We start from the raw sequence: 15,801 nt of genomic DNA, 5'->3' as shown, positions 1-15,801 counted from the left end.
TCCATGAATATGCGACCATGTGTGGCTGCAGGAGGTTGGTGGGGTGATTGGGACTGAGCACACCTGAACGTGAGGGTGTGGTCTGTCTTGATTATTCAGTTGGCTTTCCATGGTCTGCGAATGAGGCGCTGTGCCACTGAGGCATACAAGGGAGAGCTGGTACAAGAGAGGGACAGATGAAAAGATCGGCAGAAAAAGATAAGAGGTAGAGGTTAAAGAATGAAGAGAAGAAAGACAGGAATGGGAGAAAGCTGGTGAGAGAGAAAGGAGGCAGGCAGTCAAGGGGCGAACCCCTTGGGGGGAGCATGCAGCCAGTACTCAGGAATGAAGGTTACTTCAGCTGAACGGCTCAAGGAGCTGGAGTGATGTGCCACTCGATGAAGCGACTTGCAGTGTAAGTCCGGTTGAAAGCTAGCAAGAGCTGCAGGTGAAGGAAGGTTCAGCCAGGTATCCTGCAGGGAAGCCATGGACTGTAGGAACCTGAGCCTGGCAGTGGGAGTCAGAGACTCAGTGTTGTGCCTTGTCAGGGCCACAGACGTTTGCTGGGACCCGAACCTGGCAGGGAATGATGGCTGTAACTGTCTGTTAGATGTTTCCTCAGTTGCAAGGTCCTGTTTGTAGATAAGCAGAAGAGACGTCCATTTTAAAGGGTCGGTTTTTAATTTAGTTTTTATCAATATTATTTATTACATTTTTAACCACCATGATCTCTTTGACTTTTAAGGATTAATTATTTATTGAAGAATTGTTGCACTGCACTATTTAACAATGTTTTTAGATGGTTTTTAATAAAAGCACTGTCACTTTTGCACCTCTCCCTTGGCTGGATGTTTGTGTCCTTATTTGCTTGGCTCATCTCAGATACAGTATTGATGGTGGTGGGTTCAAGAGGCCCCAAAGGCAAATAGGAGCATGGAGCAAACCAGCATCATCACAGAGAGGTATGATACAAGCTTCATGTTGCTAGCAATAAAAGCAAGATGACCTCAGCTCTAACATCTTAGATGTCCATTCTTTGCTGATCGTAACTCCATAGAGCATATGTGAAATACCTCAAACACAATATCTGGAGATATGAGCTTTTGCCTGCCAGTGGTCTGGAACTTCAGGAATGGAATAACATTTGTGCAGTCAGAGTGCCATTGGTGCCAAGTCTTAGAAATGTCGAGAAGTGGTGGCAGTAAGAGGCGATCATACAAAATAGTGAAGGACTCTAGTTGTTTTACTTATTCATTTTCTTATTTTCCTCATTTGTTACTTCGACAATGAACACTGAAAATTATTAACAGTGAATGCTACGCTTCTTTTTTCAGTCAGTTTATTTAGCACTTTTCCTGCTATATTTGTTTTACAAAAAAAGTCAATATCAATACTGATACAGCTTTGAGAATTAAAAGACAAGCCCCCATCTATTCTCCAAACCAGGGAGAAAGTGATGAGTCCTTTTACTATTAGACGTGGTTGTGTTTCATCCTCTTCACATTGTTTTTAGACATTGTGAGAATATTGTGAAGCAGCGGTGTGTCTTCAGATCTGCTGTTGTCACATATTGGCTTTATTGTTATTAAATTCTGATTCATAGAGCAAAGGCATTTTTCAGTAAATTAAAAAATAAGCACACTTTAGCGACCTAACTACTGACACAGGGACAGAGGGTATTGAGAAACCCATGTAGGACTGTTTATTAAAATCTGGTTTTGTGTAGGCCTATCTGTAGTCATGAAGCTCCTAAAAGCGATAAGATATGTCTGCAAACTGGCACAATGGCATCAGAAGATGCCAATCCTACGTCATAATGTTCCCTAACTACTGTATTACTGCTACAGGAGACACCACCTTACGGCCACAGTACATGCTAATATGGATATCGAAACTCCTCAGCCTTGTGGTGCAGCTATTTGCCAAACAGTTTAATATTCTTGCTAGTATTGGCAGCCAGTCATCCAGGGATCCTAGTCAAACTGCTGCCCTTGTACCTTTTACATCAATCACCCTCCATGGCTGTGTTTCCTTGTCAACTGTTGGTCTAATGTTTCAATATAAATGGAATCTGCTAGTGTTATCTGTTTTCTTTTATATGATAAAAGTTGACATACATTGATGATCAGGAAATTGTGAATGAGCAAATCCCAGTAAATTCCTAGGATGGTTAAGCTGGGGTTTCACCAGCTCTGTGTATGAAAGGTTTTAGTTTTAGTCATTTTTCCACTGATTTGAATTTTTGCAGTTCTTTTAATTGCCTTCTCTTTATACCTAATTTTTAATGATGGTCCTGAGATGCTCTGTATTGAAGATGATTCCTACATTTAATCAGACCACTGGTTTTCTAACCTTGGATTCCTAGTATGCAATTATAGAGAGATGGGGTCTGTGATGGGGGCAGCTTGGTAGGACCAGTTCTCTATCATGAATTTGTGAGACTTAAAATACTTGAATGAATCAATACATTTTAGCCTTTTTGTAAACATTTTGGTCCTGGGTAATCTTTACCAACTTTGTATCTTTGCAATATTAAGATTACTTTGTTAATATTCAAAGAGGCTATTGTAGTACAAAAAAGTTGTTTCTGAGCAAAACAAAAAAGGAACCTTTTATCTAGATTCACTAGTTTAAAAAGCTAATATTTAATGCTGACTCCTTATCACATTTTGTTTCTCCTTTTAGCTAGTGCACCCTACTGTCCAAGGCACTTTGCTATAAAACATATGGATGTCAATTTAAACTCCAAAACTTTGTGACCGTGAGTGACTGATTACATTTACCAGTGCAGTCTGAAAATAAAACAAGCTGTGCCTGTGAACACAAATGGACAGCTACTACAGAAAGTTGTTATATGCAATAATCATTCACAGAGACCACGGGATTAGGCCACTCTTTGTGGATTGGTTCACTAAACTCCTTTGTGTGGTAATGTTCCTTTCTTCATTTTGCACTAAGGATTCAGCAGGCAACTTGGAGAATGTGCCACAGTTTTCTCAGAATAGTGCCTCTTTGAAATTAAATTAAATTAATACTTTTTTTCAAGTTGACCGTTTCATCGTATATAAGCAAACATTTTGAAGTCAGCTCTGTTCAAGTAAAAGGTGAAGCAGTTAGAAAAAAAACAAACCTTGCATGTAAATGGAGTGCGTGAGTCACTGCTTACACTTACATAAACAAGCATATCGACGCTCCCAGTCAGCAAGTCAGTGCATTGCACTACTTTTGTTTCCATGGTTTCCACAGTGATCACAAAACAAAGCTGACAGTGAAGATATTGTCTTTTTGAATGACACAATACTTTAGAGTAGTTTAATTTGAAAGAAATGAATTGCTTATACAGGAGTCATTAGGCTAAGTGAGAGCAATTAAATGTAGCGTAACTCATGTAACAACAACTATCTGAATAAGGGAGGGCTCAGATTACACCCTGCTAGTAATCCATGTGGGAGTGTTTCATGGAAAACCTTGAAAACTTGGAGCTGCAATATTCTATTAGTTGTGTTTCTCATGAGGAAAGCAAGAACGACAAAAGAATAACAAGTACATTGAAAGACATGGAGTTTCAGGTTCTTGGTAACATTGGAGGAAGCCACATCGATCGCCAGAAGGGTTCTGCACAGTGAAAACAAAAACACGTGATTATCATTCTTTGAACTTAACTAAAGTGAAGAGGTGCAGAAAGCAATGGCATATCCAACTAGGTGGGTCACTTTGTCTAATTTATCATAGACCTAAATCTCTGAAAATGAATATGTAAAAGCTGGAGCTTCACCACTGAGCAAGAGGGTACTTCTGCTTGTGGGTATAGTTAGGCAAGGGCCACTAGGAGGCAGCAGACTTGACATCAAGAGGGCTGCCATGGAGGTAAAATGGTTAGTCAACAGAACAGGGAAGAGTTCTTGTTATGCAGAGAGGAATGTGCTCACAGTTGTTAGGAGTGCAGAAATAGTGCTTTGTTTTTATTTTGTAGTGTATAATCTGAACTACACAAGCAAAATTACACTTTTGTGTTTTACATTTTATATTTACTATTGTGCCAGTTACATCATTACATTTTTCGCTATTTTGATGATCTGTAAGATTATTTTTTCATGGAGGCCACCATTTTGTGTGAGTTTCGTCACCATGCTTCCAAGCCTAATTACATCATCACAGAGGACGTTGTTACAAAGGATGGTAGCATGCATTGAATCGCATCTGAACTCTGTTATAAAATAAAAGAAAAACTTGGCAAGAAACTAAGAATCTAGCTTTGTTTATTTCTTTGATTTTAGTGATCTTCATAAACTTTTCGGTTTTTTGGATGTTGGTGTTACTATATCTGACTTGACTTCAGTAGTGACTCTAAACTTGGTTTGAGTGAAGTCTCCAAATATCTGCCATTCGATCCATTAATTTGTTTTTTGGACTTTGACAGTGCAGTTACTCATTATGTACTGCAGGGTGCAGGCTTAATATAGTGTACCTTAACTTATTAAAAATGGTGTATTGTAAGCATAAAGTATCTGACTGTCTGCCTGCCTGTATTTTATATATCTGTCTGCAGAACAAGGCAAAATTACAGTAAGAGTTGTTTTTGTATATATGGCCTGACAATGGGTAACAAGGCTGTGTTGAGCCAATAAAAATGCCGCATTTGCATCTTCTCAGTCTATTTGGAGGTTTGAATTGTGACATTTTACCTTCCCATTTCAGTTTGTTTATACAGTGTTTCCGGTCGTGAAAAAGTGGGGTTGCTGTTGATTTCTTATTTTGTCTGCAAAACAAAAACTAAAAATAATTGAGAATTAATTGTATTTTTCATGTAAATCAAAAACAAAATAAATGTACTACAGGTAAATGTGTATCACTTTTAAAGAAAGCACTTCTAGCTGACCCAACACCAACAACATTTATTTCTATAGTATAAATTGCTCAAAAAATTAAAGGAACACTTTGAAAACACATCAGATCTCAATGGGAAAAAATTCTGCTGGATATCTATACTAATATGGACTGGGTAATGTGTTAGGAACGAAAGGATGCCGCATTGTTTGATGGAAATGGAAATTATCAACCTACAGAGGGCTGAATTCAAAAACACCCCGAAAATCAAAGTTAAAAAATAATACGGCAGGCTAGTCCATTTTGCCAAAATTTCATTGCAGCAGCTCAAAATTGTACTCAGTATGTTTGTATGGCCCCATGTGTTTGTATGCATGCCTGACAATGTCAGGGCAAGCTCCTAATGAGATAACAGATGGTGTCCTGGGGATCTCCTCCCAGATCTGGACCAGGGTATCACTGAGCTCCTGGACAGTCTAAGATGCACCCTGGCGGCTTTGGATGGACCGAAACATAATGTCCCAGAGGCGTTCTATTGGATTGAAGTGAGGTGAACATGGGGGCCAGTCAATGGCATCAATTCCTTCATCCTCCAGGAACTGCCTGCATACTTTTGTCACATGAGGCCAGGCATTGTCGTGCAGCAGGAGGAACCCAGAACCCACTGCACCAGAATAGGGTCTGACAATGGGTCCAAGGATTTCATCCCGATACCTAATGGCAGTCAAAGTGCCGTTGTCTAGCCTTTAGAGGTCTGTGTGTCCCTCCATGGATATGCCTCCCCAGACCATCACTGACCCACCAACAAACCGGTCATGCTGAATGATGTTACAGGCAGCATAATGTTCTCCATGGCTTCTCCAGACTCTTTCATGTCTGTCACATGTGCTCAGGGTGAACCTGCTCTCATCTGTGAAAAGCACAGGGCACCAGTGGTAGACCTACCAATTCTGGTATTCTATGGCAAATGCCAATCGAGTTCCAGTGAGCACAGGGCCCACTAGAGGATGTCAGGCCCACAGGCCACTCTCATGAAGTCTGTCTCTGATTGTTTGGTCAGAGGCATTCACACCAGTGGCCTGCTGGAGGTCATTTTGTAGGGCTCTGGCAGTGCTCATCTTGTTCCTCAATGCCCAAATGAGCAGATACTGGTTCTGCAGATGGGTTAAGGTCCTTCTACAGTCCTTTCCAGCTGTCCTAGAGTCACTGCCTGTCTCCTGGAATCTCCTCCATGCCCTTCAGACTGTGCTGGGAGACACAGCAAACCCTTTGGCAAAGGCACGTATTGATGTGCCATCCTGGAGAATTTGGACTACCTGTGCAACCTCTGTAGGGTCCAGGTATCGCCTCATGCTACCAGTAGTGACACTGACCATAGCCAAATGCAAAACTAGTGAAGAAACAATCAAAAAAGATGAGGAGGAAAAAATGTCAGTGGCCTCCACCTGTTAAACCATTCCTGTTTTGGGGGTCATCTCATTGTTGCCCCTCTAGTGCATCTGTTGTTAATTTCATTAACACCACAGCAGCTGAAACTGATTAACAACCCCCTCTGCTTCTTGTCTGACCAGATCAATAGCTCACAAGTTTCATTGACTTTATGCTATACTCTGATTAAAAAGTGTTCCTTTAATTATTTTTAGCAGTATATTTTCATACATAGGCTGTAGCTCAAAGTGCTTTACAAGAAAGATGCCAAAGAAAATAAAAGAAAAGAAAATCTTATTACATTAGGTAATAATAATAGTGAATACATAATAAAATAAACTAATATGAGCTTACTTAACATAGATATGTAATTATCTGTAGAAAAGTAGAGTCCTTGCATATAAAATCATATTGTACGTATCTAAAAAAGAGTCCAATGACAAAGCCCGATGGCTGGGAGGACAGAAAAAACAAAATATGCAGGAGTTCCAAGGCCAAAGTTCCAGCCAGCTTTCCAGTGGTCAATCTACCTAGCATAAACATTCTTAAAGGATGCCTTAATGTTTCTAGGCTTTGTTCCACAAGATTCAGTGCATTAGATTTTTTGGACAGTAGGGGCACATCCGCCTTCATTTGAGCCTCATTGGTGGCTTTCACAGCACCTTAATCAGGTTGTGGTGGTGCATTAAGTCTCCACAGAAAAAACACAAAACATCATGGCTAAATGTAACAAAAGTCTAGAAAAAAAATAAGTATAATTTCATGGCAGATTATTTAAGAGCTATGCTGTCTATGTATGACACATGGGGGCCATACACACACTTTTGAGTTGCTGTGATGAAATTAATGCAAGTTGGATCAGCCTGTGATTTAAATTTTTGATTCTATTTTTTTCAGTGTGATATTGAATCCAGTCCTCAATGGGTTGGTGATTTTGGTTTCCATTGACCGTTGTTACATAATTTTGTTCTCAACAAATTACACAGTATTAAACAGTAATGAAATTCCGCTTGAATATTTTGTTCATCAAAATCCAATGTGTGATTTAACTGTTCCCTTAATTTTTTGAGCAGTATATAATCAGGCAAAGATATTCACTCTCTCACTTCAGAAATGTCAGGGTTGGAACTCTGTTAGGAAATGCAAATTTTATTAAAATAAGTTTTCACATGCAAACTTTAAAGATCAGAAAAGGGGTCACAAGAATGGTCTCTTTGTGAGGAGTTCAGACAGGAACTTTGCAAAAGAGTGACTGGCAATTGGTCTGATGCATTTTTTCATGTTTTTTTTCGTGTAGAAATAAATATTTATCATTTTTTGGGTGCTCTAAATCAAAACATACTGTATATGCTCCAATAGTGGCTCTTTGGCGTTTATTTGCAAAACTAGCCTCGGCTCCCAGCACTTAATAGAGACCAGCTGCTATTAGAGAACCGTCCATTATTAACAAAAACCTTCACAATGCAATATTTTTTTCGATCATGTTGGTACATGTAGGTACACAAAATTAGTGGCTAATGTTACAAACAGCTACTTTATTTGAATTTCACATGCTGCATAAGACTGTTAATGTCTTTCTGTACCTTTCGCTGCTATTCGTCGTCCGAATCCGCAATGATGTCTTTGTTGTTGTCCAGTTTACTATCGTCTTCCTCTTCCAGGTTTGTCCGTATTTTGGTCAACCCGGCACGAAAATGAAGCAGTTTTAGAAACCGGTATATCCATATTTCTTATATATGCAACGTGCTGAAATGCACATGTATTACACATGCAAAGATACAGATGCTTACAATGTATGCTAGTTGCCAAATATCAAAGACCTGGCTACTGTTAGAGACCAGCTATTATATGGCAGCGTCCCCTCTGAAGCCTGGCGCTTATTAGAGACCAGAGACAATAAGAGACTCTGCGTTTATTGGAGCATATATGGTGTGAAGGTATTAGCAAGATGTCCAGTTAGAAAAGGTGGAGCAGAAATTAGTTAAGATGGATGGATTAGTTAAGATGACAAGTACAATTTAAGAAGCCTAGCTTGGTCTGTGTGATATCTCTCTATTATAAAAAAAATCCTGGAGAGAAACACTAGGGAGACGAGACGTGATCTTGATGTGAAGATCACAGAAGACACTTAAAAGACCCACGAGACGAAAGAGATTGACCCAGGACCATCTCGTGGGGATGTAGAACATGAGATTGTTGCAAGACATGCCCTACTTACAACCAAATCAGAGCACGTGCAGCAAAACACTCAGTCATGTAAAGGCTTTGTACACACACAGATCCAGGGCTCACAGTGCATATAAAGCATATAAGGACAATACATTATAGATGAAACATCGATGACTAAGTGAAGAAAGAGCAGCGTGAAGAAAAGAGACTCAAAAGCATTGGAGAGAAAAAAAATGCAAAAAAGAAAAGAATAATCTAGGTGCAAATTCAGAAAATAAGATAATCAACCCAGAAGAAGTGGAATTGGAAAAAAAAGCACATCCAATCAGGCTCAGAATTAAAAGACAGAGTAAAAGACAAAGTAGAACTTCATAAAGACGTTCAAAAACGTTGCCGCTCTACACATGCAGAGCAGGTAAGAGATTATGAAAGCAGTGGAATTGGAAAGGCTCAAAAAAAGTTGGTGCGATACAAATGCATAGAAAGTTAAAGAATATAAAAGCAGGAAAATTAGAAAGCATCAAAAAAAAGAAATTAAAGATCGCAGTAGCGCAAACAAGCGGAAATTATTACTCAAAAAAGAGAAAATAATCCCCATGGACCAGGTGTCATTGAAAAAAAAGTAGGACAATGCGAGGTCAGAAATAAAAGACAGAGTAGAAAACAAAGTAAAACGTCATAAAGAGGTTAAAAAACAAGGGGGCTAAACACATGAAGAGCAGGTTAGAGAAAAAAACTGGAATTCAAAAGACTCAAAAAAAGCGTAGGCGCAAAACACATGCAGGGCAAGATACATAATATGAAAGCAAAAAAAATTAGACTGTCAAAACAAAGAAAGTAAACATTGCATTAGCGCAAAGAGAGAGAAATTATTACTCTGAGAAATAACGAAAAGGCGAATAGAGATCGAATATATGGACATAGGTGATATGTCAGAAGTATGTAAATATTGTAAGGCTTTGAAGTTTAAGTCAGAGAATTAAGAACAGGATTTACCTCACATGCATTTATTGGTTACTTTGCAAAAACAATCATTAACTGCTGATGATGTCGATCAGTTTGTCTGTGCTGAAATTCCAAACAGAGAAACCTACCCTGAATTATGGTACAAAGTCATTAAACACATGTCTCACGGACCTCATTTAAAGGATTCAGCATATTGGGACTCAAAAGAGTCCAAATATTGTTTTTAAAGAAGTTCTGAAATAAAAGTGAAACTAATGAAATAGCAACAATTCAAAGAAAAAAAATCTTAAAAGTGTGTATCCGGAAAACCAAAAATAGGGGTTGGCAAGCGAAACGAGCATTGAGAGAAGCCCCCTAGTTATTGTAAAAATTAATTATATGTGTAATTGTAGCCATTCTATACTTCATAAAATGAAATGAAGCAGCACAGTGGTGCAGTGGTAAGCTGTGCTGCCTCATGGATCCGGTGTTCAGGGTTCAAATTCCAATCCCAGTCATTGTCTCTGTGGACTTTGCACGTTCTCGTCAAATAATGGATTCAGAAAGTAGTCAGACCAGTTCACTTTTTTGTATTTTGCTATTTTGTAGCCTAATGTTAAGATCATTTAAATTCATGTTTTAGTGCTTTATAAATTTTGGAAATTTATTCAAAAATTTAAAAAAACTGAAATATCACATTGCCTCATATATTCAGACTCTTTATTGAGTACTTAGTTGAAAAACCTTTGGCAGTGATAACAGCCTTGAGTGTTGTTGGGTATTTAACAAAACAAGATTTTCTTCTATTTTTCTCTTTCTTTCATGTTGGGTGGAGGCTGTTGCTGGACAGCTATTTTCAGATCTCTCCAGAGATGTTAGTCATTCACAGATTTGTCCCTAAGCCACGCCTGTGTTGTCTTTGTTTTGAGCTTAGGGTCATTTTCCTGTTGGACAAGGTGAACCGTTGTCCCAGTCTGAGGTGCAGAGCATTCTGGAGAAGGTTTTTATGAAGGTTATATCTGTAATTTGCTTTGTTCAGTTTTCCTTCAACCCTGACTAGTCTCCCAGTCCTTGCCGCTAAAAACAAACCGCATCGCATGATGCTACCACCACATGCTTCATCGTTGAAGTGGTATATTGCACAGGTGATGACTGGTGCCTGGTATCCTCCAGACACGGCACTTAGCATTGAAGCCAAACAGTTCAATCTTGGTTTCATCAGACCAGAGAATTTATGTCTTACCATCTGAGAGTCCTTTTGGTGCCTCTTTTTTGCAAACTCCAAGCAGGCATACATGTGTCTTTTGTGGAGGAGAAGTCTAGTCTGCCATAAAACTCTGATCTGTGGAATGTTGCAGTGCTGGTTTTTTCTGGATCTTTCTCCCAAATCCACACTTTTTTTGGAGCGCAGAGATTGACCATTGGGTTTTTGGTTACCTTTGTTACCAAGACTTTTCTCTCCTGATTGCTTATTTTGTCTAGGCAGTCAGCTCCAGGAGGATTTATTGTTGGTCCAAACCTCTTCCATTTAAGTATTATAAAGGCCACTATACTCCTGAGAACCTTCAATTGCTGCAGACATTTTTTGTAGGCTTTTCCCAGATCTGTGCCTCAACACAGTCCTATCTTTAAGCTCTGCAGGAAATTCATTCAGTCTGTTTTTACTCTGATCCACACTGTCAGCTATGGGGCCTTTTGTAGACGGGTGTGTGCCTTTTCTTATCATCTTTAAACAATTGAATTGACCACAGGCAAACTCCAAAAAAGGTGGAGAAACAGTCCAACAATGATCAATGGAATGTAATGCTCCCAGGCCACATTTCAATTGTCATAGTAAAGGGTCTGAATAACTGGGTCAAGGTGATATTTTAGTTTATTTGTAATACATTAGTATAAAATTTTAAATCCTATGTTCACTTAGTCATTTGCTTTGTTATTTTAAGTGTTGTTTGATGAGGGAAAAAATCGATTTACTGTATACATAGGCTGCAATATAACAAAATATAAAAAAATGAATACTTTTCGAGTGCACTGTATTTGCATGGGTTTTCCTCCTAGCTGGGTGCAAGTGTGTCTTACGAAGCTGTTGGATAGGTTCTTCTTCCTCACAGTCTTGTAATGAATAATTCATTTTCCAAAAAAATAAGACCTCTCCTTCATCCCCCCTTTCTCTAAATTAATTATTCAGGTAAGGTAGGTCTGTGGCAGTGGTCCGAGTATGGAAGTTAACCCTGCATGACTTGCCAGTCCAACATAGGCACACTTTGTTTCAGCAGTTTACATATTAAATAAGCAGAGAGATTTGCATGGAGAAAACAAGCTGTCTGCAGATGAGCTCATTCAATAGTGACACCTGAACCCAGGGAAGTGTGCAGATTACAGTACACGATTCAATCCAGATTTTTCTTTTTTCTGTTTACGTAGTGAAAAAGGACATTTTGACTAAAAGAACAGTTTTGTTAGACAAAGTATATTTGTAGGATTGCTGCTTCAGTGCAAGGTTGGGCCTGTTAGGTTCTTGTTAGTTGGCTAAAAACTTCCATAACTGAATTGTAAAGCACACAACAACAAAGCTGCACCTTTCAGGTGTTCATTCATCGTAAATAAACTGCGGGCGCTTTCCCTAGAGAAGGCTGATCTGTCCTGGCATGCTTATCAGGAAGTTCAAACAGTTCAGTTGTGCTACTTCTGTTTCTGTATAGTCTTGGGAGAGGGCAGGCCCAGCAAACCCCCTGAGGCAAAAAAAGTAGACCTGCACCGCGAGACCTGACACAGGCTTGCGAAAGCAGCCACAGAGTGTTTGTTGCTTGAGCAATCCTCAGCGTGGTTGATTGTGAGAACCTGCCAAGTGACGTTATAAGTGAGCCGTCTTAAACAGGAGCAGACACTTTCACAATGAACAAGACGAGGATTAAACAGCAGTTTGGTGACACAAATATGTCCAGATGTCTGTGTGTCCTGTTTGGTAGTTCTCGCAATGAATAAGTGCTTATAATGCAGTTCTTTTTTCTCCTCTATGTCTGATGTGCACCAGCTCTTCCAGCCCAGCGGAAAACCACGAAAATGACTTCCTCTTGCTGTTCACAGACATCTGATGTCTACCTGCCCGCAGACTCTTGACTGTTAGTACTGAAATGCTGTGATGGCGCTTCATGCAGCTGCCTGGAACAATATGAGGAGCCTTTTAGTCTTTTTAATATCTGCGTTTTTACTTTGGGGTAAGTCTCTTTACTTTTTTATCTTTCCCTAGTGAGTTTTTTATTGTTAAGTCAGTTAATAAGTGTCTATGTAATTGATTTTGTAATATCAACGTACTTTGATTTTAAAGTAAATTAATAAATGAATCCATTCACTTTGAGCCTATTCTATAGTATGTTGTAGAAGGAAGGAAAAAAAATTGGATACTTTATCCTAGAGCACTACTCACTCACATTACCACTAAGCAGTTTAGAACCCTGAGCCTAAACAACAAATCTTTTACATGTGGTGTAAATCTGAATTAGGAAATGAAGCCGGCTGCTTAGAGAGGTGTGAGACACCTAGCTGATGCACCACTGTGCCCTTTCTAATATAATAAAATTAATATAGGTAAGAAAAAAACACTGTGGTCCAGTGCTTTTTATTACCTAAATAGAGGCGGTTTTTGCCATTTAACTCTAAACACTTTGCTTAACTCAACTTCTTTTGAGATTTGTTAGATAATTCTCAAAACGTTACATAAAAGTGCCGTCTTATCATTTGACATTTCATTTAATACTGAGATACTGCAGATGCTGTGCTGAATTTAAAGTGGCGCCAGATAGTTGAGAATAAAAGCACTTTGCTAAATGTTTGCTTCATTTATTAAAAAAAAGAGCTATCATTTTTCAGTTTAAATGTCTGATTTGTTTTCAGATTAAGAAATTAGTTTAAATTAGAAGTTTGCAAGCAAAATTTAAGATAACTGGAAGTATTGGTGAATGTAAATAATATGTAAAATGATTTATTTTAAATAAATTGGAGTGGCTCAGTGGTAGTGCTGCTGCCTCATAGTAAGGAGACTGGGGTTCGTGTACTGGGTCTTCTTCCCTACGTAGAGGTTGCATGTTCTTCCTGTGTAGATGTTGGTTTCCTTCCACAGTCCAGAGACATGCAGGTAGGTGGATAAGTGTGACCGTAATGTGCACATTGGGAGCGTGTATGGGAGTGTTCTTCCTGTGATGAGCTGGTGCCCTTTCCATAAATTGTTAGGACAGGCTCCAGCTGCCTCGTGACCCTTCCCCAAATATAATTAGCAGATTAGGAAAATGGATGGATGGCTTAGACCTAACAATTTTTGGTTCCTATTTTTCCGTTGTTCTCTGTTCATGTATTCCTCATGTGTTTGAAAGCCGTAGGTCATACATTAACTGAGTGTAAATTGGCCTGTTGTGAGTGTGTGTGAGGGTGTGTGTCAGCACATCTGAACCTGAATTAAGTACGTCTAGAAAATGTATCTGAGGATGTTTCCACTGTAAAAACCTTAGGAAGAGATAACACTTTCAAAAATCAGCAGCACGGTGCACTAATAAAGGACATGGATTAATGAAGTGGCAGGGACTTCAGCATTTCTAAATTATAAATTAAATGTTTATTATTAAGGTTGGGTCCTTCTGCATTGACAAGCTCAACTATGTTTTGTATTGTACACCATTAAAGGACATAAAAGTTTATATCTAAGATGTTTGAATCCCAACAGTAAAGACTGATACTATGATTTCATGAGTGCACCATTTTTCTAATCAGCAATGACATTATACTACAAAAATTACTCTTAAAGGAAATGCCATTTGTTTAAATTTGAGCTTTTTAAAGTTAAGCTCAAACTAAAAAGCTCAGTTATAATTAAAAACACTTTTTCTGCAAACAAAACAACTTTAATACAGCATGATGGGTTGCCTGTCATGTTCAATTATTTGCCTATTTCAATTGGATCAACACGTAGGTTAAGTGACTAACTGGAAAGGTCAGTGGTGGGTCTTGAACTGAGGTGATGCAAGCCTACAACAAGCCAAACCACCTTCTTCAAAGAAGACCAGAGCTGGTTAAGACATATTACTTCAACAAATTCACAACACAAAGCAAGTTGATTCTTCTATTAATATCAACATGGCTTCCTTGAGAACTGAAGCAAAATGAAACCTTGCATTGGCTAAATGAACAGATTATAATATCTGTAATCTGATAAAGGGGCCTGAGTTGCCTCGGAAGCTTGCATATTGTAATCAGTTCAGTTAGTCAATAAAAGGTGTCATTTTCCTTTACTTCTCATTTCATCCATAATGACTAACACGGTACATACATCACCCTACTACTACTACAGCATGGTTCCATTAAAACGAAATATGCAGAAAGTTAAAAATAAACCCAATTACTTGTGACTTTAAAGCCATTAGAGAAAAAAAATGCCTTCTGACAATGAATAATTAAAAATCATTAAAAGTCTAATTGTTATAGCAGAATGAAAACTACAAAAAACAAAGTGTAGGGTCAGAGGACAAGGTAAACCTGCGCCTTCTTAGTTATTAACATGGGTTACATTCTGGGGAAGAAAATGAGAATTTTCATCTCAACATGCATTAGATTTAGTACTTCTCACCTTTCAAACCTTTTTTAATGAAAGCATCACACGGGTGCCATCTCACTGTTCTAAAAACTGTGTGGCCCATATCTTAGAAACCACAGTTAGTCAATTAGTATTTTAGCTCTAAAAATCTGGCATTTTAAGCAATTAGTATTTAAACAGAGCAGCATGGTGGTAAGAACAACCATCTATGTAGAAGACCAAACTCATGGTAGTTGTCAATTTAATTGGTGACTCTTGTCATGACACTGTTACAAATACACATTATGTTTGTATATTTATTACATTCTGTCTTATTTATTTGTGCTCAGCAAGTGACAAGTCATCCACCCATCTTCTTTTGTTTATCCGAGATCGGGTCACGGGGGCAGCAGCTTGAGCAGAGATGTCCAGACTTCCCTCTCCTCGACCACCTCTACTAGCTCTTCCAGGGGAATCCCGAGGCATTCCCAGGCCAGCCGGGAGACATAGTCCCTCCAGCGTGTCCTGGGTCTTCCCCGGTGCGTCCTCCTGGTTAGACGTGCCCGGAACACCTCACCAGGGAGACATCCAGGAGGCATCCTGACCAGATGCCCGAGCCACCTCATCTGACTTCTCTCGATGCGGAGGAGCAGCGGCTCTACTCTGAGCCCCTCCGGGATGACTGAGCTTCTCACCCTATCTTTAAGGGAAAGCCCAGACACCCTGCGGAGGTAACTCATTTCAGCCACTTGTATTCGCGATCTCGTTCTTTCGGTCACTACCCATAGCTCATGACCATAGGTGAGGGTAGGAACGTAGATCGGCTGGTAAATTGAGAGCTTTTCCTTACGGCTCAGCTCTTTTTTCACCACGAAAAACCGATGCAGAGC

General features: G+C 39.1%; 1 protein-coding gene across 2 annotated transcripts in view; it reads left to right on the top strand.

Moving 5' to 3' along the window:
* The first annotated feature begins 3,355 nt into the window (after positions 1-3,355).
* LOC120522945 (immunoglobulin superfamily member 3-like) overlaps positions 3,356-15,801 on the top strand; it is an 88,617-nt gene continuing 76,171 nt past the window's right edge. The window contains exons 1-2 of one of the 2 annotated variants that reach the window (XM_039743748.1): positions 3,356-3,683; positions 12,383-12,566. In XM_039743748.1, coding sequence (XP_039599682.1) covers positions 12,491-12,566 — 76 coding nt within the window. In that variant the 5' untranslated portion in view covers positions 3,356-3,683; positions 12,383-12,490. Of the gene's footprint in view, positions 3,684-12,132; positions 12,567-15,801 lie in introns of those variants that run through there. The other variant, XM_039743747.1, reaches the window with a different exon arrangement.

Source organism: Polypterus senegalus, chromosome 2 (assembly GCF_016835505.1).
Source record: "Polypterus senegalus isolate Bchr_013 chromosome 2, ASM1683550v1, whole genome shotgun sequence".
Taxonomy (NCBI): Eukaryota; Metazoa; Chordata; class Cladistia; order Polypteriformes; family Polypteridae; genus Polypterus; species Polypterus senegalus.
Note: the sequence above shows the minus strand (reverse complement) of the source record. Positions and strands in the feature narration are given on the sequence as shown.